Raw genomic sequence first — 25,617 nt, 5'->3', positions numbered from 1 at the left:
GGCTCCCTTTGCAACAAGCTCAAGCTTTCTGTATTTCACCCACTTCAACCAGATGCAGCATCTCAACATCTCAAATTCTGAAGTCACAAACACGTTCTTATAGAATGCAGATAAACATGCAAAATAAAGCTGTCTCACTGAGCGTTTTCACACTTTAAAGAACAACTGCATCCTAAATGAACAGGTATAAAAAAGAGAGAGACAGGATTTGTTTTGTGTTTATTTATTTCTAATGTGTTTTATTTTTATTTATTTTTTTTATCTGTCCACAAAGTTATATTAGTCACTACTATGTTAGGTCAGTTTTCCCTCACTGCAATGGCAGTAAACTACACAAGAGCCCAAACCCAGCGTGGTCCCCTCACCTCACAAAAGATTTGTCATATTACAAAAAAAAAGAACAATACCCTTTGAAATGACAAATGTATCCTTTCTGGAGAATTTTCTGATTTACAATCAGGATATAAGGTGCCGTTTTCACATCTATTTGTAAATTACAAGCGAGCAAATTGAAAATTGTGCAAAAAATTCGCTGATTTTTTAACAATTGTTTGGCAAAAAAATTAACTGAAGTCAGACAAACACAAGCAATCTTCTTGGAAACATTTGAATACTTTGTTAAATTGTCAGCTGATTTTGTCTCTATTTCTAATTGTGAATTATTCTAAAAATTGGGAATGCACCTTAAAAATCTGACAATACTCTTAATAGCTATTACAAAATTACAGTTTACAACTATTTAATTAAAAACAGAATTTGTAGTTGCTGCTGATACACAAAACATGATGTAATCTTATTTCTTCAGGGCAATAATCAACTTTGAGAACATTTTTTAAGCAACTAATGAATAAATACCAGACAAGGGTAAATACCACAAGAAAAGAGGGCAGACTCTACTCGGTAACAAGCAGTTTGAACTTAACAGTAAAGTTTAACCGTAACAATATAGACGAGCTAGCTAACACAGGATGTTATACACTCTTTTTGCTTCAATAATCTTTTGGCAAATAAACTGTTACATATTAAACATGTCAATCTGCTCTGATGTCTTAGTATCTCAAGACAAAGGTAGGCCTGTTTGTAGTCTCCTATTTGGCTAAATGTACTTTTAAATTTAGACTAAACAAGTTTAATAGAAGGAAAACCTGTAGCTACCATTAGCATTGCTAGCATGAGTAGTTTTCTTTCCTTGTGTTTACTATGTGTGGTTGTTCAGCACTCTGACAGTGATTATATAAATGACAGAGGACATATACAACCATATTTTTTATTTTCTAGATCAAAACACTGCCCAACAAGATGCCATTGTTGGTTTAAAATATCAAGGCATTACCCAGGGTCAGTTAGTGGATAACGTCTTCCTCAATGCATTAATTATAACTGATTTCACTGAACAGCAGTACTATTTTTTACACAAACTAGGCACATATCTAATGACACAATAGCAGCTTAGCTTTTAGAAGTCTTTTTTTCTCTTTTACACCATATATAGCTTATTTATGTTTTGCAGTCATGTCATTGCTAATAACATGATGGCTAACATGATGTTAACTTGTGTGCTATTTCGGATGTGTGACACTGCAGGGTGACTAAGGCTCCAGACACACAGGTCTAGAGATGAGGCTGTGATCATCTGCCAACCACCAGTTGCTAGCAAAAAATGTTTATTCACTGACTAGTTGGTGAAAGCCTTTATTCCTAGAAAACTGCTACAGTTGCCCACGGTTTACAAGGAACATGTTGACTTATCTGCACACACTTGCCAGCTACTCTCAGAGCAGTAGTAAAACTTTTGCCTTCAAAGCAAAAGCCACATCGTTTAAAATTACTTGGCTTTTACTTTGAAGGTGAACATTCTCTGTTTGTGTTGCAATTTTTTTCAAGGTTTAATGCCACTGAGGAAGCAGTTTGCGAGTGTTTGCAAATAATTCACCAACTTGTGTAGAAACTACAGGCAACCACAACAGTTTGTTAGTGGCCAAAGCAAGAACAACAAAATCTTCCTTATACCACTCTCTTTGAGACCACTTTCAACTCGCAACCTCCAGCAACCACTTGCCAAACAGTCTGGGAACAGTAGCTACCAGTGGTTGTATCACGTCCTATATGCAGACAACTTTCATGCAATGTGTGTATGACGCCATGTAAAAAACTGCTACACCTCAATGAAACAGTAGGAAGGTGTTCAAAGTATGAAAAAATAGAAATTGCTAAACATGTTAGGTACACCAATTGTGCATCCTTGGAATGTAATTGTGCATTCATCAGTTTTCAGGTAAGCACATCCTGGTTTCCCTGTTTTCAAGTCACTACAAAGCCGTGCGTGTGTTTGTCTTACTCCTACTAAACTACACCTTCAAAAGAGTAAAATGATTAGCTTAGGTACAAAGATGATTTTTGTTTCTTTGCAATCAATTTGGAAATAATGAGGCCTTGGCTTCATTTTTACATTCAAATCTTTTGTTTCTTTTGAAAACATGCCACAGCTCTGGGACTTTTTGTCATTAGACTTTTATGATGATTGGCAGTCCATTTTATTCCCATCTGCCAGCGGGAGGAGTTGGAGGGACCATTGCTCGGGTTTGTGCTCTCCTTAAAAAAACACAACATCTCTAATGCTATCTGTACAACATTCAACAACACATTTCTCTTGATTTTTTTTTAACCATAATGCTAAAACAATAATACTTATCATTATAAGAGCATTTTTCCATCTCAACGGCATTGAACAAACACCACACAAACTGAAATAAAAATCTAATAAAGGCCTCAATACCAGATAGTACACGTCACCTTCAAGTGGTGCTAGAGATAGACTGTTTACAGATGAGAGCAGGACATGGAGGGAGAGCAAGCATGACGAGGGGAAAAAGAGAGAGTAAAAGGAAAACGGTGAATTATTTTGTTTCCTCTAGTGTATTTGATTTAGTGTCACATCAGACATGTTTTGGCACCTCATGAGATTAAACACAATGTATATGTGTCTTAGACTTGGGCTTTGGTTTACCAAGGGTTAGTATTATGACCCGAAGTTCTCTAACCCTACTTCTACAACAATTTTTACTTGTCTAAGGGTAGGTAGTTCATTCTTTTAAGAGTCTAGCCATGCTAGAACATAAGGCCTAGTGACCTTGTTTAAGGCCCAATGGGCCTGAAAAAATGGCAAATAATAAAAACAAAAACACAAGAATAGAGGGATCAGGAGGTGAACACAGGAGAAGATGATCAAGAGAATGGGCTGATGTGTTGAAGGGGAATAGGAAAGAGGAAAGAGAGTGTGTCGATATAGGCTAAGTGCTTTTGGTGAGTTTTACAAAATATACCAGGAAGTGCTTGAAACAGAAGGCACGGTGGCATTGACAGTAGTTGTTAAAGGAGACACCACTAAGGGACTTTCACTACAAAACTCATAAGGTGCTCTAAAAAGGGAACTTAATCACAATAATGCACATTAAAGAGTGGTCACAATCATAAATTACCCCATCAATTTGAGTCTTAGCAGATAAATAGAGGCTGTTAACCAGTGTAAGAGAATATTAATGCCTCACATTCATAAATATACCTTCAAACTAGGATAAAGAAATGATTACTGGATGTTTCCACATAAAAAACAAAATGCACTTCATTTTTTTCCTAACCACCAGTTCAGTGGTCGAATATCTGATACACTGACAACCTAGCTGACTGATTTTGCTAATCGATGGGGTAAATCTACTGAAACCACACATTTACACACTTAAAAATGACAACCGAAAGTGACAACTGCCATTGAAAAAACGTTTGGTCTATTGATAAAGTCAAAATGAAAACAACTACTTTGGGAACTCAAAAAAAAACTTGCACAGTGCTCTGTATAGACATTCCAACTAGTCTTAGCTCACAAACATTATAATCAATATCACCTATATTGATAACCTTTTTCTGTAAGCATCTTGAAAGGAAAATAAACAAAAGTCTGCTTTTTTTTTTTTTCGTCTTTACAAAAGCTACACATATTCTACTGGGATGCCTATGCGTTTGTTAGTGTTTTAATAATTACTCCTACCATTGTCTTTTCTTTTCTTATTAAAACAAAAAAAAGAAGAAGAAGAGAGGGAAACTACTCATCTAAAACACACCGTAACCCAAGAGTACAGTTTGTTTCTTAGATTTAGTCTTGTCTGGCAGCTAGACTGCTTTCTTTGTCGTTCTCTACCTTGTAAAAAGTTAAAATTTTCCTTTTTTTTGACACAGTCGTAGTCTCTTCAAAACAATGTGTCAGTTGATTGTATTCAGGAGCTCAAGCGTCGCCCCTTCAGCCCTCACACAGACTCTCGCTCTGTGTTCAGTTGGTGCCTTTGCATCCCCAACCAACAACCGCTACCATTGTAAACACTGAATGTTGAACTCTGACCTCCTTTTTAAGCGCTCAGCTTTTGACCTTTCCTCACATTATATGACATACTTTTTTTTGTTCTTTTCAAGCTGAGCCACAAACAGCTACAGTCTGTGTCAAGGACATTACACTATGATGTAGCATTTCTTTTACAACTGAACTATTCACAACACCCTAGAACCACTTTTAACAAATATATTGTACTTAAATCGTTTAAACTGTATATTCAGATAAAATGAACGATCTATCAGAGCCTCGATGGGCAAGGATACCAGAGACTCTCTCGACGACATACATGAACAGGCACTAACTGAAAACAAATGAACAAAAATATTACAAACTTTCTGTTTTTCTTTAGCACAGTCATCAAGAAACACTTTTCTGACAAACAAGGCAGTGATACATACTTGAAGGAAAGCACATGGCCTGTAACGGTTGCCTCATGCCTTAAATTAATAAAGAATAGCTTAGCCGAGGTTTGCAGCTTGAAACTTTTAGACTAAACTTTCCTCCATGTCTGTTTGTTGTAGTTTGAGGAGGAACCTGAAGCTGTTCAGTGGTCAGTCCGTCAGGAGAGCATCTAGTCGCAGCTGGCTCCAGCATGGTCAGTGTTGTAGTCTGGGATTTACCAGTCCATTATAAGTGTGGGATAAACGCACGACTCTAGAATGATGCAGGACTTTGCCCTAGATCTTTCGATTATCAAATTGGAGATCATCGTAAAAATCACCCATCTTTCGGTGAAGTCTGAAAAACAAATAGAAAATGTGGCCGACAAAATCCTGAAAAGATGCGTCCATGCGCTTTCTTTTTACAGGAATTTTACCGTATTTTGTGGTGGACCACAAAGCCAAGGAGACAAATAATGACAGAGGAAATACCATAGCTTTGGCTCTCCTCTTTGTCAAGACTCCTCAGGACTGCCCAGAAATGAAGGTATGACAGGGCAAAACCATAAACAACTTCTCTCTATGTAATACTTTCTGCCCTTTCTTCAATTCTTTGTCAAAATTTGTTGGAAAACAATAAACCCAACATTCCAATTTAAGCGGTGTCATTGAAAACATTTTAATCTCCTCAGACTCTATCCTCCTCCCCTCCAACGTGGTTAGAGCTCAGGGCTGGTGAAAGAGCGAGGGACATCCTCAGGTCTTGGTCTTGTGAATCCTCCAGACTGCTATTCTCCAAATTCTCTTCAAATTCTTCATCTTGTTCATCTCTCTCTTCATCAATTTTGCCCTTGAGTTCAGGAACATCTGTTACATTCTTTGACACTGAGGACATGGAGTTTGGGTGTTCAAGAGCATTACCCAGATGTTCTGCTGTGTGCTCAGAGAGACCATTAAGAGTTTGGGACTGAGTTAAGGACCATTCTCCCATGGAGGCCTGGGACTCGGCCTCACTTACGTGCCTCCATATTGTCAGAGGGTCGAGGTCAGAGGGATCCATCCTTGGCCTTGTGGTCTTTGAGGTTCCATCATCATCCAAGATCACTGAAGAGCTTCTTTTGCGCCTGGACTTACTGGTGTGGTTGACCTGGAGATGCATGGCCATCAGCTCTGCTGATGATGTTCGAAAAGGACAAAACAAACACTCGCTCAGTTTGACCCCTGTTGAACTATCCTCTACGGCATCCTCACCACCTTCCCTTACACTCATGCCTCCATCCTCCTCCATCCCTCCAAGACCAGGAGAAGTGCGACGGGACAGATCCAGTGGTTCAAAACCACCCTCCTGAGTTGATGGCACGGGTACTTCCTTGTCACTTGATGCTTGAACCATTCGGCTTGTAGTAAGGGGCTTACGTCGTGACACCTTAGGTGCCTTTGGTGGAGGAGACTCCCTGATCCAGCTTCCTTCCATTCCACCTTGGTAAAGAGCGCCCATTACTCCAGACAGGTACCTGTACTGGGTCTCTAGGTCAACATCCCTTAGAGCTGCTAAGGCCTTTCGATGCTCCCGCTGGTCTGGAAGTCCCAGGAGCCAGGACTGCTGGCTGGGTCGAGAGGCGGGGTTGTCTGTTGGAGCCCGGTTGACCGGGCAGTGGTTGGGTTGAGATCGGCGCTGCTTGACCAATCCAGAGGTTCCAGAGGTCAGACTGTTGATAGTGGAGGTGAGACCAGAGGAGGAGGAATTTGAGGCAGCTGATAAGGCATTGCGTTGCTCCCTGTGGTGCCGCTGGAGATGGTACTTCAGAGAGCCAGATTGAGTACCCGCATAGTCACAGTGGGGGCATTTGTAGGGTCTCTCACCTAGAGAAAACACAATGAAGAAAGTTTATTTATAGAACAGTAAAAATAAAGCTAGAAAAATCTTTTAAAAAACAGTGGGACTCATTAGATGCTCCAAAATGAATGCCCCAAAATGGGTGTTCACTGGGTAAGAAGGAAAAAAAATATTCTGGTGATTTTAAGTATTTTTATATTACAGTTAGTGAAATACCTTTGTGTTAGTATTAATGATATCATATACCAGCTATTTTATGGCATACACAATGTTGATTTCACATACAGGATGTTTTTTTTTTTCTTCAGTAGAAACCTGATGGTACTCACCTTTGACCCTGAAAAACAGTTGCCTCTTATACACACATATACAGTCATGCAAAAAAGAAAGCTTTCACAGGTCCTTGAAGCCACATGATAAACTATGAATACTCTTGAGACTTCCATTGGAATTAAATACTTAAGTAGTACCCAGGTGCTGCTAATCAAATATGCTTGATTAAATGATCATCAGCAAGTCTGAGCATTTCTATGAAAGCAGAATTTTTAGAAGTTTTCTGGTCTGGCAGGTTCAGGAGTGTGTTAATAAAAGGACACAATCTTCCCAGGAGTGGACGTCTCTGCAAAGTCCCCCCAATTCGACACTGTCCAACAAACCGCAAAGGACCTAAGAGCTGCATCTCTGACTCTACAGGCCTTAGTTAGCATGTTAAATATTAAAGTTCATGACAGTACAATTACAAAAAGATTGAACAAATATGGCTTATTTGGAAGAGTTACCAGGAGCAAGCCTCTTATTGCTAAGAAACACAAGCATACAAACTGTTGAGCACAGTTGTGAAACAGTGATCATTTGGGCTTGTTTTGCAATCACAGAACCTGGGCGCCTTACAGTCATTGTGTCGACCATTAACTCCTCTGTATACCAAAGTAATCTAGAGTCAAATGTGAGACCATCTGTTTAATAGTCAAAGCTTGTTTCAAACTGGGCCATGCAACATGAGAAAGATCCCAAGCACAGCAGCAAATCTACAACAGAATTGCTGAAAATAAAAATTCAAGGTGCTGCAGTGGCCTAATCAAAGTAAAGATCTCAACCTGACTGAAATGTTGTGGTGGGACCTTAAAAGAGCGGTTCATAAGCCAATAAACGAATCATGTTTTTTCACAGGAAAGCCAGTTTTGCAAATAAAACAAGGTCAGATTGATTTTTTCCAATATCAATATATACTTGTACTTTTTTTATGGCAGCTAAAATTAAATTTCCCTGCAAATAATTCTTATTTTTTTAATCAGTTTTACTCCTATTTACTGAGGACTATCTCATGGGTACACTCTGTGTGAAATGCAGACCTGAGGACAAATTTCAGCAGTCTAAATCGTTTCATGTGTAAAAGATACACAAAAAATGCAATCATTTTTAAAATAGGTTAAAAGTACTTTCACTATGCCACAGCACTTATTGCAAAATCGTAACATTGCAAATAAGTATGGCAAGCAAGTATTTTGCAAAATTGCAGCAAGTATAAGCTGCTCAAAGGTCATTTGAGCAATTCTGAGTAGGAGGTGCAGTTACATGTTTTAAAGAAAGATGGCAGTATTCCATTACTCATTAAAAATTACACAGCTGGGAAAGATAAAGGGGATGATGTTGAACATTAACATCAGGAAACGTTAAACATATGAAAAACGTAAATGATCTTATTCCCAAGAGTCAAAAAAGAAAAAACTGGTCACATAGGAGGAACGCAGGCGCACGTACAGATGCAGGGACAACTTGATTGTGTTGGTGAAACAAACACTAAAGACGGGATAAAACTCTCGATGGGAAACGAGATTCTGAAGAGAGCATTATCATAATTTGATGCATTTGCTTTAATTACTGACCATGTGATAATCACTTGATGGAACAGAGGCAGTAGTGTATGAGAAAATGAGCAGTGCATGATTGGGAAAAATATAAACGCATTGAGATAAGTCCTTTCAGCTATAAAATGAGTAATGATAATGGCAACTCTTAAAAAGACTTCACACTGTGCATTTTTTGGCTGCTGTCTTTATGGGAGGTTCTCCAGTTAGTAGTGATAGGTGGCATCGCAAAAAATGAGAGATGGGTTTTAATTTTGATCAAATACATCACCTGAAGGCAAATAATGAAAAGTGACGATGACTCATGCTGATAAAGGCTTATGAATATGGAACATTAATTAATAGTATGAGTGTGAGTGGTGTTTGAGATTCTAACTTTCATTAAAGTCCAACTAGTTGGTTGTCAGAAATCCTGTACTCAGTTTTTCCTCTTTTTTTTATTTTTGTCCTAAAAAAGTTTATTAAAATGTTTTTTCTCTTTACAGTATTTAAGATGGATGTTAAAGATTTTTGTTACAGATTCTTGTTTCAAAGACAGCGAATTCTCTGCAATTTTTCATGCATTTAATATGTGCATTATTTAAGATAAGATAAGAAGATTTAGTATTTTTATGTAATTGACAAGAAATAAATGTGTCTATAAAAATAAATAGGTTATTAAAAAAAAACATCAAACCACACCAGTTTCATTTAGCTAAATTTTGCATTATACAAATCGAAATAGAGACATGAGGATTACTGTTTAATTAGTGGAGAAGACATGAAAAGGTTTTCTTTTGTACCGTTTACTGGTAGCGATGTTAGAGGCCAGTAAGAGAAGTGAGCAATTTCCCTTTTTAATCCCTGGAGTGGCTTGATTTTTTCCCCCCAGAAACTACTGTTAATATACGCTCAACCAAGGCACTTAAGCTGGAGTTGCTCCGGTGGAGCAGCTCAGTTGCCTGCAGTAGAGGGCTATGATTAGTGCTGGCCAGGCCTCTGGGGTAAAATCTTTTAAAAAAAGAAAAAGAAAAAAACTGTAGTTCTAGAAAAGCAACGATGCTCAATGCAACCTTTCCAGGGATTTATAAAGGTTAAAAAAGTAAACATGGTTTGTTAAACTCACAGCAGTATCTCACCTGTGTGAACTCTGAGGTGCACTTTGAGATGGTGTGAAGAGCGAAAGGCTTTGCCACAGTAGGGGCAGTCTTTTATCCCTCTGCCACGCACTCGCTCCCTGGTGGGAACTGAAGGTATGGAGGAGACTGTCGTCAGCCCATTTTCTCCTGCAAGTAGGGAAGAAGGGAAAAAAGTGGAAAATGTAAAGATAGCAGCTAAGATTCTAATGACAATAGAAAGTTGAAAGTTGAAGTTGAAAAACAATGTATTCTTATATGATAGCAAACAAACACAAACCAAAGAACTAGAAAAAACACTCATGTCACACCTTTGAAGCTTGAGATGACAGAGTGAAACCCTGCAGCCCCTCCAGCTTGTTGTGATCCACCACCCATCAATTTTGATTCCTGTCTCAGTTCTGCCATTTGTTGGGATCCACCGCTGTGTAGCTGGGATTCTTGTCTCACTTCACTGCTGCCTCCTCTTCCCAGCCCCACTCCTCTATGATGACTGCTCCCTTCCTCTTCGCTGCCACCTCCTTTCTGGGGCCTCTGAGTGTGAACTCGAGCATGAACTACCACCTGCTGTAGACTGCGGAACAGCTTTCCACAATCTGGGCATTCCCATGGCCCTCCTGGTCCTCCGGTCTCTTCTCTAGGATCCAGGCCTCCAAGGTAGGCTCTGACTTGGTCGACCTCTGTAATCACTGAACTCCGCCCCAGGCCTCGTTGCCCTTGCTGCTGGCCTCGCTGATGAGGCCTTTGTTGCTGAGCTACCGCCAAGCTGCGAGCCACCAGCTGCCACCAAGTTGCCTGATCTCCTCCTTCTGAAACTGTTGCTGGAGTTTCCCCGGTTCCCCCTGCTCTAGTCGTTCCCCCTCCTCTTCCCGAGTCTGCTCCCCCTGCAGTACCACTGCCACCACCGTTTCCCATCTCTGCTACTTGAGCCACTGCTTGAAGTCTCTCCATGCAGCTAGCCCCACTGCCATCACTAGGCAAACCGAGATAGCCCAGGATGGCTGACTTACTCAAACCCATCCCAATTCTGCCTCCAGTTTCTCTCTCTGGTCTTCCCTGACCTCCTCTGGCACCACCTCCTCGCTGAGTCAGAAGGAGACTGGAGTAGAGGGCGTTGAGGGAGCTTTTAGACTGCTGCTCAGCACTTCCTGGTCCCCCAGGGTTTCCCAGTCCAGCCTTGAGGCCAAGTTTGTTGAGATGAACTTTCATGTGATTTTTTAGGAACCAAGGCTCCTTGAAGCCACGGCCACATACCTGACACTTATGGTCCAATGAGTCCTTGTGCTTTCGCATGTGTCCCTTCAGAAACCATGACTGCGTAAATCGCTGTCCACAAGTGTCACAGCGAAATGCTGGCAGTGGAGAGGACCCGCCCACTGCAGCAACTGATGTCAGCTGTGGGTTGCTCGGGGTTGGGGCTGGCGTGTGGGTTGGCGTGGGTACTGGGGTGTCGGGGGTTGCGATGATGGGCCTCGAACTGTAAGCTGGTGGAAGAGCAGGTACATCGGGAGAAGGGTGGCACTCCTGTAAGTGGGACGCCAGGCTTTCTTCTTGGCTGGCAGAATAGGGACAAAGAGTGCATTTGTATGGATTGTGGAGAATGCGTACATGCCGCGCCAACTCTGAAGCTGTTCGGAATTTTCCTTTGCAGGCATGGCAGCGAAATGTAGGCGTGATGGAAGCAGATACGCCCTCCCCGGTGGCTGAAGAATAGGGAGAGGTCACGGACACAGGGTCCTCTGTCAGCGGAGGGGTCAAGGGTGTGCTGTCATCCAGTAAAAAACTGGGGTTCTGGTCTGTCTGTAGTCCATCATCAAGACCTTTGACCTCACCATTGACTTCATCGTCTTCTGTGAGATGCTGGATGAGAGCCCCAGGCAGTAAACGCTGGTTTGGGTGACTTCTGTGATTCGGAATTAGGTCTTTGTGGTTCTGCTGGATTTTGAGGTGCTGCTTTAGTGGAGCTGAAGGGAGCCCAGTCCTATACAGAGCTGAAGCTCGCCGGTCTCTGTCCAGACTGTGAGCTCGTGCATGAAGAGACAAAATACTTTGGAATCTGAATCTCTTTCCACATACATGACAGGGATACCTGAGTGCAGGCCCCGAGGAGGCCCCTCCAACTCCAGGTGTGGCCCTGGTAACAGTATCCTTCTGGAACAGCTGGAGGTCTAGTTCATCACTACAGTTCCCACTCTGTCCTGAAGACAGGGCCAGCTCCAGGGCACCACACCCGAGTAATGGTGCTGATGGTGTATCTGGCGGAGAGGAGTCCAAACAGGGGCTGCATCCAGCTTCTTGTCCCCCTCCTCCTGGGAACAAAGCCACTGCCGGCGTTGGGGATGGAGGTACTCCATCCAGCCCTTCCTCATCATCTTCTTCATCAACATCATGGTGATTGCTGTTATTACCCTCGTGGAGGGGGAACGGAGAGAGGGGGAAATAAGGCGCAGTGTCCGGGCTCTGGGGGGAAGGTTCGGAGCTGTGAATGGGCAAGACAACAGGGCTATCGGGGAGAGAGAGCTGAGTGTGAGGAGAGGAGGTCTGGGGGCTGTGGTCTAGAGACGGCAGCGTTGGGGGCGACTGGGTCTGCTCACAAGAAAGAGACAACACACACTCCGGTGGAGAATCCATCCTCTATCAGAAAAAACACAAAGAGAGGGAGAGAGACAGATAATGAGCGGCAACCAGCGACTTAAGAAGGAGTTAAAAGTTAAAAACCTCAAGAAAAGGTTAAATTTGCATGTTGTGCATAATTAGCTTTTATAGCACAACCTTGGCCAGATTTTAAAAACTGCACAAACTTCGAGGGTATGAGTCTTTATATGTTGATGCATGCGCATATAAGAAAATAGAAAAAAGTCCTACCAGCATTGTGTGTGATGTTATGCCATTCTTTAGTGTCTCTGCTGAGGGGGGACACAGTCCTGTGGCAGTCTCCTCTTGTAATTGTCTGAGGACAAAAACAAGCATAGAAAGCTCAGAAAATTATTTGCAACCAAAAATCTAACAATTACTGCACTTGAAGTTGTTCCCACCCTTTTTTTTAAAAGCATGTTAAGACAATTATCTAACTAAAGACTTTAGGTAAATTAGGAATAATAGTATCAGTGTAATGCTTTTGAAATATCCAGCGATGAACTGCAGGTAGCAGAGTTTTGCCGAACAGGATTAAAAGCTATTTACACTAAGACCCTTTGAACAGATTTCACCCTAAATTCTGATTGCAAAGCACCAAATGCACACTCAACAATACATTTTAATGCACGTGCATGTTTACTACGAAGAAAATCTGTATTTGATCGTCACTTGCTCCTCAGCCTGCGTTGGTGTGCGCATTGAATGTGTAACAGGTGTGCACCTGTTCTGCCTCCTGCATGTGTTCAGCGTACATGCTGGCATACTGTTAGCACATATGGGATGATTATCTGAAGTGTGAACGTGCATTGGTGTGTGTGTGTGTTTAGGAGTTAAGGGCACCACCACAGGACACGGACTGTCCCAAACAGGATGGGCGCGCAATGTTTTGACTTCCCCACACACCCTTCCTGAACAGTCATACAGTAGCAGCTTTTTTTGCTTAAATCAGGCCCGGACGCACTCACACTCACAAACAAACACACACACTCACATATGGTATGCATGCACCTAGCCAGAACAATAAATCTGCTGTTTGGGTGTGGTGGCATTCACCCATACATTGCTTAGTCATGCTTAATTGTTGAAGTCATTTATATATGTGAGCTTATTCTGCTGCTGCCGCCGCTGCTGCTGTTGTCTCGACTGTACTGCGACTGTCACCCCAGATAACAGAGTCAGCTGAAACGTGAAGTGTGATACTGCGCATTGAACACGCACAAGCATTTTGGCAGGGCACGCTCACACGCCCAAATATTTTGAGAGCGCAGCACTTCGCCTCACTTCCACCGAATTTGTGTGCGCCGTGGCTGGTTTTTGTCCATCATTTTTGCAGGAGTTGAGCACCCACAACACAACAAAAAGGTCATAAATCACTGTGGCAAAAACAATGGAACATCTGTGCTCGCAGGTGTGTCACCCACATTTTTGTTCACATGGCGGTATGGTCACATATGTGTTTATATGGATTTGAGTATTTGTGTGTGTGTGTGTGTGAGTTACTGAGGCTTGTAGCCAGTTGACATTTTAGCTCAGCTATGACTCACAGGGATATCACACCATATCAATCACATTAACACACACACTTACACACACACACTCTCTTACACAGACACAGACAGTCCTTTCTTAATCCACCATTATTGTTCTTTCTCTCACCATATTCCTCTCCCTTCTGTCTTTCTTTCTCTCCCTGATTCATACTTCTTCCCATCCCCCTCTCATTCTCTCGTTCCCTCCCTCCCTCCCTCCGTCTATTATTCACTAATTTTCTTTCATTCTCTCCCTCTCCCCTCTCTCTCTCTCCTCTCTTTTTTCTCTCCTGCAGTGTTGCCAGTTGGCAGAGTGCCAAGGAATGCTGATATCAGCTGGTAGATTGGGCCCTGCCAACATGGCGAAGAGCAAAGAAAAAAAAATGAGAAAGGAGGCAGACAGAGAGAAAGAAAGAGGGAGACACAGACAAATAGACAGAGCAGTTACAAACTGGGCAGCATTAAAAAAAAAAGAAACAGTCTCAGAAGCCATGTGAACGAAAATGATTTAATTTGATTGGCAACATGGTGTTGAGGGTAAAAGCAAAGAAACCAAAAAAAGAGAAAGCGACATGCTAGAACAGAGAATAGCAGAGAAATCAGAGTAGTGATAGTGGCAGGCTGGGGCATAACATGAAGAGAGAGCAACATTTAAAAACCATTTTGAAAGTCAACACGGAAATACACATGCAGACAGAGACGGGGGGGGGGGGGGGGGGGTGCAGAAAGGGAGAAGGAATAAAAAGCAGGAAAAGGAGGGAGAGAGAGCGGCTATCTAAATGTATCTGCTGCAGTATTAAGTCTGATGGCATTATCATATGAATATCACCATCACAATGCATTGTTCCACCGTGACGGTGGCTGTCGCCAACCACCGGCCCTGTCATGCCAATAAAGAAAATTTGGATAGATTGAGAGAGGGAGATAAGGTGCAGCAGAGGATGCATGGGAAAAGGGGGCTGGGGGTGACTCGGGGAGAGGGTGGAGTGGGGAAGAAATCATGCTGGAATCAGGTGGGGGAGAAACACATAAAAAGCAGGTGTAAATTAAGCAAGAAGCGCACCGAAGACGACATTCTCACATCATCCACAAATGCTGCTCATTCCCAGTGTGTCCACACACACACACACACGGCGAGCTATAAAATGGATTGGGGTAGGTACTCAAAGCAAGGGTGAGAGCAGCGTACAAAAATGTGACACCTACGTGTGTGTGTGGTGGGTGTTTTTAGTTTTGTGAGGGGAGGGGTAATAATCTGATTTTAAATGTGCGTCATGGCAATGAATATTTAATATTAGGTAATGTGATCCACGTAGGAGATTCACAATGATATTACAGACCAGCAAGTGGCCCACTTGCAAACCAGAAAATGGGGTCTCACCCAATCTTAAATCTTCACTCTTATCGTTATAGCAAGGCAGCCCAAAAGTCCAGTGACGCTGTTTGCCTGCAATCCAAAGACAACACAACAATGGAGGTCGAGGCGATGGTACACCTGCTTCACACACTTTGGCTTTTTGTCAGACTCAGGGTAAAAGAAAGAGCCAAGTAGGTGTGAGGCCATTGCCCAGCAGCCGTTGCCGGGTTTGAGTCTTGCGAAAGAGTTGCTCTCATGACTCCCTCAGTGACCTCATTTGTGGGCCAATCAGTGGCATGCGATCTTCTGACATCACTTTTTCAACTTGACTCAGGTCACTTGGAAAACAGTCAGAGTAAACGCTAATAAACTGCAGAGTACCCATAACTACCACCTAATGAAAAAACCCTAAAAACCAAGTTGAGTTTAGCTGAGCAGGTACTAGTGGAAAAGAGGCTTAATAGCCACTGTAGACATACATGCTAGCAGCTTGTCAATCACAGGATAGCCACACATTTAATCAGGCCCTGATTTATCGCCTAAATGTGATCACAATTTACAAAATAGACATCATGACATCATCATTAAAAAGCGAACCGCTGAGACCCTAAATTGCTCAGGAAAGCGTTTGCTGAGATCACAAATGGAGTGAAACGCAGGGTTTCTGAGCAACCTGGTTTCCTGTCGCAGCCACGGCCTGCGGGCCGTTACAAAGACTCCACGTAAAACGCACTTAAGCATTTGTTCCACTTCTCAGGCCCAGAGCTATAGTTGACTGCTGATATGCAACACATAATGGATTTTCCCATCCCTTCGATACAAACTGGATTTTCCTGCACTTTCACTGGCTTTTCCTGTTTTTTCCCTTTCTTTTTTCCCCTGATCCTGAAATTTGCAGTGCATGAGCAGGAGTGTAATGACACAGTAATTCGCAAGATGACACCAGCTTTAAAGCGTCCCAAAGTTGACATTCCAGCAATTGAAATGCAGCTTTGTGGGTCCTGAATTGCCTTGACTGGAAATGAGGTTTTTTTTATCATCAGGGTCACTATGTTTTGTTTTGTTTTTTTTAAACTGCACTGTTTAAATACTGATAACTACTCCTTGACTCAGATCACAAGGAGTGCATAACGATATGGCTGAATCATACGTTACATACCTGGTAAATACTAGCTGAGGGAAATTTGCACAATATGTTCAGACAAGTTTTTTGTTTTTTTTCTTTTAGCTGGGGGTGGGGATCGGGGGTGTCACTGTGTAAATATCCACCGAAGTGGCAGAGTTTTATTGTGAAGGCAGTCAGTGCAGGTTTGCACATGCACATGAGAGATACATGTTGTAATTGTAAATATATATCAGGGCGTGAACACCTTTCACCTAGTGTTCATAATGGTAACCGTGTGTGTGGGATAGAAGTGTTATACAGCTTCATAATAAATAGTGTTAATGTATCATAGGTTGTATATAAGAAGGGTTTGTGTATTGTGATTTGTAGCCTCATGAAGCTAAACAGTACTTTGAATGCCTCGTCACAGTTTGTGTAATTAAGCCTGACTTACAATGATCCCTTCATTCATTTCCTATCAGTCTGTGGAGGTAAATGTCAAAAGATTTAGAATAAATCTGAGTGTATGCTCTGCTCTCCTTGACCCCTTGTGACCCCTTGGGGATCTCGCTCTCAGTTTGGGAACCAGTGATCTATAGCAACAGCGACCTTTGTGTTGTTTGAAAATTAAGTCCTCCTCCACGTACCTAAAAATAGACATCTTCAAGGTCTCAGGCACCGGCCTTAAGGCATAAAGTAAGGACTGTGCTCGTAGTCTGTGTGTATTTCTGTGAATCCCTACAAGTGCATCTTTCTTCCCGCTGCATTACTTGCACTCTCATGTGATGAAGCCAGCGCGAGGTGAGGTGTCCTTTGGGGATAAGTGGGTGTATGAGAGACTGACCACAAGGAAGGGGGGAAAAAAACAAAGTGTGTGAAAAAGAGAAGATGAGAGCGAGAGGAAGTGAGGGGAGCCCGCTCCCTGTGCGGTACAGTATAATTTGGCCCTGTGGTTTTTATCGCGTGGTCACGTGGCGAACTTCCCCACAGCCGGTATTCATTTCCTTTACTTCACCTTTCCCTGAACCACCACTACCACCTCCTCCCTCCCCACCGCCGGCTTCGCTTCAACTTTGCCTGCCTCGCACTCTCGCTCTTCCCTCATCTTCAGCTTCAACAATGATAAGGGTGAACATCTCCCGCGCAGTCTCCGCCACCGACCGTTAAAGATGAGTGTTGCAGATTGCTTATACGGGGAAAAATGCTACTTCATGTGTATCGTTTTGATCGCAGAACGCAAGTGAAACGGCGATCTAATGGCTCGCATCTGTTACGCCGTTGACCTTATTCGAAAGGTACTTTAGCGGAGTTGAAGAAAAAGTTACATTAAAAGGAAGCGTCCCAACTTTTACCGTCTTTCATCTGCGCAAAGTCCAGCTTGAGCCAGCATTTCCTGCCTCACTGATGTGTTTTATGTTCCACTTCTCACAACCTTACTCCTTTTTGCTTCTTCCTGTCTAACCTCTCCTCCTCTAATGCACCATCCCCTCTCGAGCTCCTGCTTCTCCTCTTTTTGAATGAATTACTCCTCTAGCGAGAGAACACGAGCTGATGCTCGAACTTGGAGGCAACGCTGCAGTGCCAGACCCGAGCGGGCGAATCCCGAACACCGGAAAGCATCTCGGCAGAGAAAAAAAAGAGTCTCACTCCAACTCATACAGGCCGCGCCGTTCCTAAAACCAGTGAGTGGAGGGGGAAGGGGGGTGCTGAATGACTCGTCTGACTCGGGATTACGAGACTGATGCTTTAAAAGAAGAATTGGTTGGAGCATGTGTGTGGTTGTACGCATTCTTCCTAAAAGGCTTTTGTGTGCACACCGAGGATCAGTTGCTAGGTTGGAGACAATCCTGCAGGTGAAACAAACATCCACCTGATCAATTTTCTCCCTACTGTCTGGGAAAAGGTTCAGAAACCTTTCTTCCATGAATGACGCCCCTTCCACTTTAGTGTCCTTAAGCAACACACTACTTTCGACCCCCTCAGGGATGCTCACCACTCACTGTGACCTCCCTGGGGTATTTATGTATATATATCAGATACCTAAAACAGCTTTAGTGTGGGGGGGGAAAAGGGTAAGTGTATAATAGTAATGGCTTCATTCTTTCTTCACCCTGGGGAAATTTGCAGAGCATGTGTTCTCTTTCTTAGGAACATCTTGTTTGAAACACACTCTGTTGCACTATATTTTATAAAGACATATAAATGGGAGGTGCCAGTACTTAAATCAACACATCCTGGTGTAATTCTGGGTGACTGATTGCACTCAAGGGCTCCCTGACTCTATGTATAGGCTGGAATGTAACATTTTATTTCTATTTTTTTTGCAGGGGATTTGAGCTGAAGAGTGAGGATGCACTCCAACAATGACTTTATGTCTTCTTCCCCACAGTCGCCGAGTACTTGCTCACTGGGGACTGTGGGGTTCTCTCTCTATTGCACAGTCTTCAGGTTACAGTATAAAGTGCTTTGATGCGGTGTCCAGAATGTTTTCAGACTAAATTGAGGCCAAAATAGTTCACACTTTCAGTTTTTCATCTGGGAAGGCATCTGTTGTGCTGATCTCAGCAGGTCAAATGAAATGCAACCAAAAAACACAAAAAGAGTTGTATTGTAACTTTAAAAAAGATTTGAGGGAGAAATTCAAATACTGCTTGCTTTCATAACATCGCACACCTTGCTGAAAAGCGCAGTCACGGGACTGCCACTAATGGAAAGTTGGAAAAATGTTTTGCTTATCAAATTGTCGTGTTTGATTTTTTTGTTTTTTATTCAGACCGTCTACCTGTACGCCTCTGCTGCAAACGCTGATTTCAGAGCTGGTCTTCCAAACTAAATGCGAGCGACAAAAAGTGGCAGACTATTTAAGTAAGACCCTAATGCTCTAAATACACTCTAATCCCGAGCAGCCTAGCAGAACTCTCAACAGTCTCAAAATGTCACAATGCAGTAGATTCTCCCTAACTGAGGGCAAGCAGGTGCCTCTCCCGCAGCGCACTAATGACCCAATTATATCAATCAGAAGCCTTGATTGGTGCTACACTCCTTTCCCTTTTACTCTCTCTCCCTCTGTCTCATTCTCCCCTCACATACAATCTCTTTCCCAAGAGCCACCTGGATGGGGTGGATGTGCCCCTTCAAGTACAGTACAGTATGTACAAAGATGGGAAGTAGGCAGCATTGAGGGTGACAGAGGAGGTGGAGGAGGAGGTGGATACTATTTGAACACAACAAGCAGACAGAGGTTTGAATGAAGCAAAAACCATTAGAGCCTTTTTAACATGGGGCCAGTGTTTTATATTCATTAGTACAGCTGGTTGCAGATGAGTATCTGCCAAGGGTTTGACATGAAATCAACGCCTTATATCTAATGGCAAACAACCTGTAGAGAGGCAGGGGAGGCTTTTTTTTACTAACAGAGTAATAATTAAAAAAAAACAATGCTTGCGTTATTAGTTTTTGATCAAGCCCGGATAAGGAAAAGTAGCGTCTTGTTGCCAAAAGTCACTCTTGCAGGCGATGATCCAAAGAAAAACAGGGATTTGGAGTGAAGTCATTTCTTTTCTAATTGTCTCAGCTTTCTTTTCTTTTTTTCTTTTTCGTAGAGGGATTATGAAAGTTAATGTGCATAAACCCGTCTTGAAAAATGCCAAACCCTCCAAAAACATGCCTCATTTTAGGACACGCAAGCAATGTCAACCTACTTCCACTGTGCACAGGCTCTCAAGAGTGTGACATTTTGGGTAGATATGAAAAAAAAAAAAAATAGGGCATTTCAGGATCTCTAAACATATTCCATTGGATATAGAAAAAGGCGACGGGAGTGTCTTTGGTCAACCCAGATGACACGTCTGCGCCTTATCTCAAGAGGAATTTCCTCCTCGCCCCTGTGATGTGCGTCAATAACGTGCAACCATTTTCAGTACGCTCCTTTCCCCCCTCTCTCTTCTCTCTCGCGGCCATCTCAATTAGAGGCACATTAATGAAATAAATAACCATCAACAAACAATGCACTAATAAACACCCCCTCACACACACTAAAAATCAAATTAACCCTGCCCGCAGATGGTGTCCGCGCACAATCCCGCTTCCAAATAGAAACAAGAACAACAACCAAAAGAAAAAATGCGATTAAAAATCATGAACACGGGGGATGCAGGGTAGTCGGAGAAGTCGGAGGGTGGCGTGTGTGTGTCATGTCAGCCTATCTATCGCTCTCTCTCCCCTGCTCCATTTTGTTCCTAAATTTTCTATACAAAAGATTAAGGGAGGGGAAAAAGACGAGTGAGCGAGCAAGGAGAGGACGGGAGGGGGGAAAAGTGCCATCATGGATTTCATCTTGAATCCCTCTCTGCCAATCTACCACCGACATCAGTGCCCCCCTCACCCCCCTCAAAAAAAAGAGCCATCGTGTCCAAAAACGCACATTTTTGGACGAAAACCGGTAACTTATCTTTACTGAACACAATCTGGCAACACGCGTTTTGCACGCACACGGCCCCAACATTGCATGTATTGCCACACTTGCTATGCTACTTTCTGAGCGCTGAGGTAACGTTAGGACAACTAAACGGGTTGTAGTAAACATTGTAGTAAAAGGTGGCCGAAAGTATAAGGTTTATAAAGCACCGTTAAACAGTCTTTTCTCTTTTTTTGCGCGTATCCCACACGAAAAGTGGCGGTGCTTATCTCGGAAACAACGCACAACACAATGCCTAATGTGTGTCCAACAAAAGAATTAGTCAAGCTAATCGCATCTACCTACAAATTACGCTTTGTAAATCAACTTGCTAACATGCAAAAATCCACTTTTACGCTTGGACAATATGTCCGCGGCTTATCGAAATTCTCCGTTACGCACAGAGAACTTGGCTCTTCTTTAAAAAAAAAATACACATATATAATAAATAATAAAAATATAACCTACTTAAAAAAGAAGAAGAAGAAGAAGACGCCGTTCTTTTTCAGAGAGGTTAAAGAAGAGCTGCCAAATTACCAAACTGCTCGCGCGGATAAAAACAAAAATTAAGAGCTAGCTTGCACAACTACTTAGCTGAAGTTGTGTCCAATTTTTAAACAAAAATAAACCTCCGAGTGACTTTTCGTGCACTTGCGAGCATTTTTAAGTCGCATTTCATCTCGTGCTGACTGTTCGAGTCGACTTGGTTTAACTGTTACACCGAGTATTTCCTCAGTTATGAGGGAAAACAGTGCATTTCTCCGCTTTTTTTCTTTTCTTTTTTTTTTTTGTCATGTCACGGCTTAGAAGCGGAGCTCCGACTGCTACATGCTTGTCGACCACGCGCGCACATACACCGGCTTACATACATGACACACACGTAAAGTGGTCCGGAGCGCGCGGTTACATGTATACATACATACATGCATGCCTCGTGCCAATCACTCACATGCGAGCACGCGCACACACACACACAGCCAAAGCTGCCAATGAAATAAATAAATGTGAAAAAGCGGAGTGAAATAAAACACATCAACAACTATGTTGGCCATTATCCCGCGTGTTGCCCGTGACAGAAGAAGAAGAAGAAGAGAGAAAAAAGAGGCAACAACAGTCGCAGTAAATTAAACAATTTTGGAAATGTTTCGTCGCCGGTGTTTCGTGCCAGCACGCATAAAAGTGCATATATGTAAACATAGTGGTAAATAAAATGTAAGAAGATAAATGAAGATATAGGATATATGTTGAAAGTAAAGACTCAGTGTACTTACGGGAGAGGCGGCGAGGAGATTAATGACACGACACGTCATGATTACGTTTCACTTGAATTAAATACATTACGAGTTGGGAAAAAAATGGAAATCAGGGTTGTATACAAGCATACGCCGTTTCCCCCTCCCTCCGTTTGGTCACCCTCTTCTCTCTCTCTCTCTCTCTCTCTCTCTCTCTCTCACACACACACACACACACACACACACACACACACTATCTCTCTCCTCCTCCTTCTCCTCCTCCTCCTCCATCTCCCTTTTCTTTTCCTTCTCCCCTTCTCTCCTTTCTTCTTGCATTTTTGCCCATTTATTACACAGGAGTGAGTGAATGGGGGGGAGTGGTGGGGGGAGCATAGGAGAAGTGGGAGGGAGAGTGATGTAGGTTGGAAATGTTAATTATAATCTCAGCACGGGCACCATTTTACAACGCTGTCATCTCTTCACATTTGTATCCTAAATATGGCATCTGGGGTGGCGGGTAGCTGACAGTTAAGAGACATTTTTTTGGGGTGGCAGGAGAAGAAGGAGAAGAAGAAGAAAGTTTCACACCAACAGAAGTGAGATAAAAGTGATGACAGAGGCAAGAGGCAGCTAAAATGTTGTGGTGAGCCACCCCGGAAGCACATGGCCGCTATGAGGATGGGAAGAAACAAAGTGCACAAATTTCGATGTGTTGAGGAAGAGGAGGGGTTCCCAACATGAGGCTGGGTGACCAATAGGAGTCGCCCAGGGGTTTTCCAAAAGGTCCCAAACGAAAGTGTAGAGGTAAAGAGAAAGTGATGATAAAAGTACAGAATGAGTTTTAAAAAACTAAAAATGTTTCTGTCGAAACTGAACTTGAGGTCAGGCAGAGTTTCATTTCTAGAAAATGTAACAACAACATCAAAGGAAAAATAACAAGTCTGAGTCATTCTTTCTCTGTCTTTGAATGTTCTCCACATCTCCTAGCCAATGCACACTACTGTGTATTGCTGTACCCACTCTAATAGCTAAGCCGCAGCAGGTGCACCATGTCCACACCATGTACCAGCATCAATAGAGTTTGCATGAATAAGTCTCTGGAACACCCCATTTGTTTTGTCATAGACAGAAAGGAGTTTAGGAGTTTCTAATCATAGATCGCCTCTCCACCAAGTCACGCCAACTCCAGGCACGGTTTACATACACACATCAAAAGCACTGATGGCATGATAATTTGGGACCTTTAATGATTTATTTGAATTCTTTCCACTGTGAAATACGTGAACACATTTGAGTTCATTTCAGATTTTTTGGGATCTAATCAAGATAGGCTCAAATAAATGTCTGTTAGCAATATACACCTTTTGGCATGAGTCTAGCTCAGCGGTCCCCAACCTCCGTGAGTCGTTTGGTACCGGGCCGCGAGAGTTGAGGCTCAGGTGTGAAATGTATGGTTTTCAGGGTTTTTATCGGTTTTCAGCGTTATTTTGTTATCGTTTTTATTGTTAACTCGGTTTTCCTTGGTCTTTTCACGTGTGTTATGAATAAATCTTCTTTTTTTCGGTACAGGTACTAGTTTTATTTTGTTGTATTTATCCGCGACACCTTAAAGGCCGGTCCGTGAAAATATTGTTGGGCATAAACCGGTCCGTGGTGCAAAAAAGGTTGGGGACCGCTGGTCTAGCTGACTTCTTTCATGGCAGAAATGGTAGATTTTAAAATGGTTTGTTTCCTGGGACGGACCCAGTCTTTAGGTTTTAGTCCACACATTTTCAGCAGGGTTGACATCTAAGCTTTGGGAAGGCCATTCCAGAAGCTTTAATGTGTATTTGCACACGATATCCAAGTTTCAGACATCTAGCTGTTGATTCGAGGTGAATTTGAATAATTTGAAGGTAGTCCTCCTTCTTCATCATTCCATGCAATGTACCAGAACAACTGACAGCAAAACATCCCCCAAGCATGATGCCGCCACCACCATGCTTGGCAGCTGGTACAGCGTTTATAAGTTTTACAGTCTCACCTCTACTCCTCCATCCTTTCGTCATTGTAGCCAGTTAATGCAGTCTTTGTCTCGTTTGATCATAAAATGTTTCTCCAGAAGGCCAATTTAAGTTGAGTTTGAAGCTGTTGATTTTGGAGCAGGTGCTTCTTTCTTGGTCAGCACCCCGCTCCTTGGGTCTTCTTCTACACCTTGGCAACATGGTCACACATCAGAATAACTTGTACTTACAAACAGTCATTTGAACTGATAATCTTGGAATCTGCAGTTGTTAAGAAATGGCTCAAAGAGAGCTTCCAGACTCATGTAAATCTACAGTTCTTCTACCTAGATCTTCACTGGATTCCTTCGACTTTCCCATTATTCTAAGTATTGGTCAGTGCAAAGAATGCTATCAAACAAATCTGTTTTATCCTGCAAGGAGAAACTACCAGTTGAAGTAAATCATGATCACTAACAAGAAGTTAACATCCCTTGGCCTAGTCAGGTTAAAAGAGATTCTAGAGCATTCAGAACCCCTTAGTAAAAGATTTCAGTGAGTTTTCAGACTTTTGACCCTGTGTATATTACAGAAAATCCCAAATTAATACAAACTTGTGTACTCAGTTCTTTAGATTAAAGATATGTCCTGTATAATAATTCCCGGTGTTGTTGTCTGTGAGGTCTTAAGGGAACAGTGACATTGACACTGAGCTTATGGTAGCTACATTAGCAACAAGAGCATTTTGTGTGATTTTGACCTTGACTTTCATATCCGCCATCACACAAAATTTAAACACGATATCCTGAAAACAGTGGATTCCAGACTACTGACAAGCAAAAGCCTTTTTCATTAGTACCTAGTCAAATCGACTTGCCACAGTTTTGAGGGTTTTCCATTAGGCCATAGTACTCCGTACCAGGTACTAAAATAGTACCTGCTCGACCGTGGTTCCAAGTGATCCAAGCAGGTAGTAAAAAATGACGTCGTCAGACTCCATGCCACCGATTGCCTGGTCAGTGGCGTCACTCGATGAGCCATGCGAGCGCCCCATTCACGAAAATCAAAACTGTCATTTTTGAAACTAGACAACAAGGGAAATGGCTATAAAAATCAACCCCCTGGTCCCAGAGTCAACGAAAAGCCACAGATCAAGCAGCAGACATGCCTTCACTTTGACATTCACCTTTGTCACACGCTTGGCCGTGTTGCTATGACGATGACCAAGCACATTAGGTGGTACTCTATTGTAATGGAAAACCAGTCGATCCGAGTCGAGTTGTGGTGAATCGATCTTAGTAGGTACTAATGGAAAAGGGGCTAAACAGAACCGATTACATACTAGAATAAATAACTCAAGACAAAGAAGTGGTTAAACACAACAAAAGAAACTCACACAGATTTATTTAATTAGGTTTTTTATTTACTTCAGCCTACAACACTGACCTTTATGACTTTGTAGGAGTGTAGGGTCACCACTGGAGACACAGAAAGCTGTTTTGTGAGCTCTTTAAAGCTCAATTTCTATCATTTAATCATTAGTTATTATTAATCTCTGGCTCTCTTCCACAGCGTGTCTTTGTCCTGTTTTTGACCCCTCATCCCCAACCGGTTGCAGCAGATGGCTGCTCCACCCAGAGGCTGCTTCTGCCTGAGGTTTCTTCCTGTTAAAAGGAAGTTTTTCCTTCACACTGTCGCCAAAACGCTTGCTCAGTCATGTGGTTGCTGTAGTTTT

General features: G+C 42.5%; 1 protein-coding gene across 1 annotated transcript; it reads right to left on the bottom strand.

Moving 5' to 3' along the window:
- Window positions 1-216: 216 nt before the first annotated feature.
- znf219 (zinc finger protein 219) lies at window positions 217-22,086 on the bottom strand. The gene is made up of 5 exons (XM_080874540.1): window positions 21,940-22,086; window positions 12,450-12,534; window positions 9,896-12,218; window positions 9,588-9,734; window positions 217-6,627 (listed from the first exon to the last, which is right to left on the bottom strand). The coding sequence occupies exons 2-5, from the start codon at window positions 12,453-12,455 to the stop codon at window positions 5,453-5,455; spliced, it is 3,651 nt and encodes a 1,216-aa protein (XP_080730666.1). The 5' UTR covers window positions 12,456-12,534; window positions 21,940-22,086; the 3' UTR covers window positions 217-5,452.
- Between the last annotated feature and the right edge of the window lie 3,531 nt (window positions 22,087-25,617).

This window comes from Rhamphochromis sp. 'chilingali', assembly GCF_963969265.1.
Source record: "Rhamphochromis sp. 'chilingali' genome assembly, chromosome: 1".
Lineage (NCBI taxonomy): Eukaryota > Metazoa > Chordata > Actinopteri > Cichliformes > Cichlidae > Rhamphochromis > Rhamphochromis sp. 'chilingali'.
The sequence above is the reverse complement of the archived record's forward strand: the minus strand, read 5'-3'. Positions and strand labels throughout refer to the sequence as shown.

What these genes read in the sequence shown, in the direction of transcription:
- znf219 (XM_080874540.1), bottom strand. An exon ending in TGTCATCTCAAGCTTCAAAG is followed by an intron (nt 9,735 to 9,895) that starts GTGTGACATGAG and finishes CCCTACTTGCAG; the next exon opens with GAGAAAATGGGCTGACGACA. An exon ending in GCACCTCAGAGTTCACACAG is followed by an intron (nt 6,628 to 9,587) that starts GTGAGATACTGC and finishes TGTTTTCTCTAG; the next exon opens with GTGAGAGACCCTACAAATGC.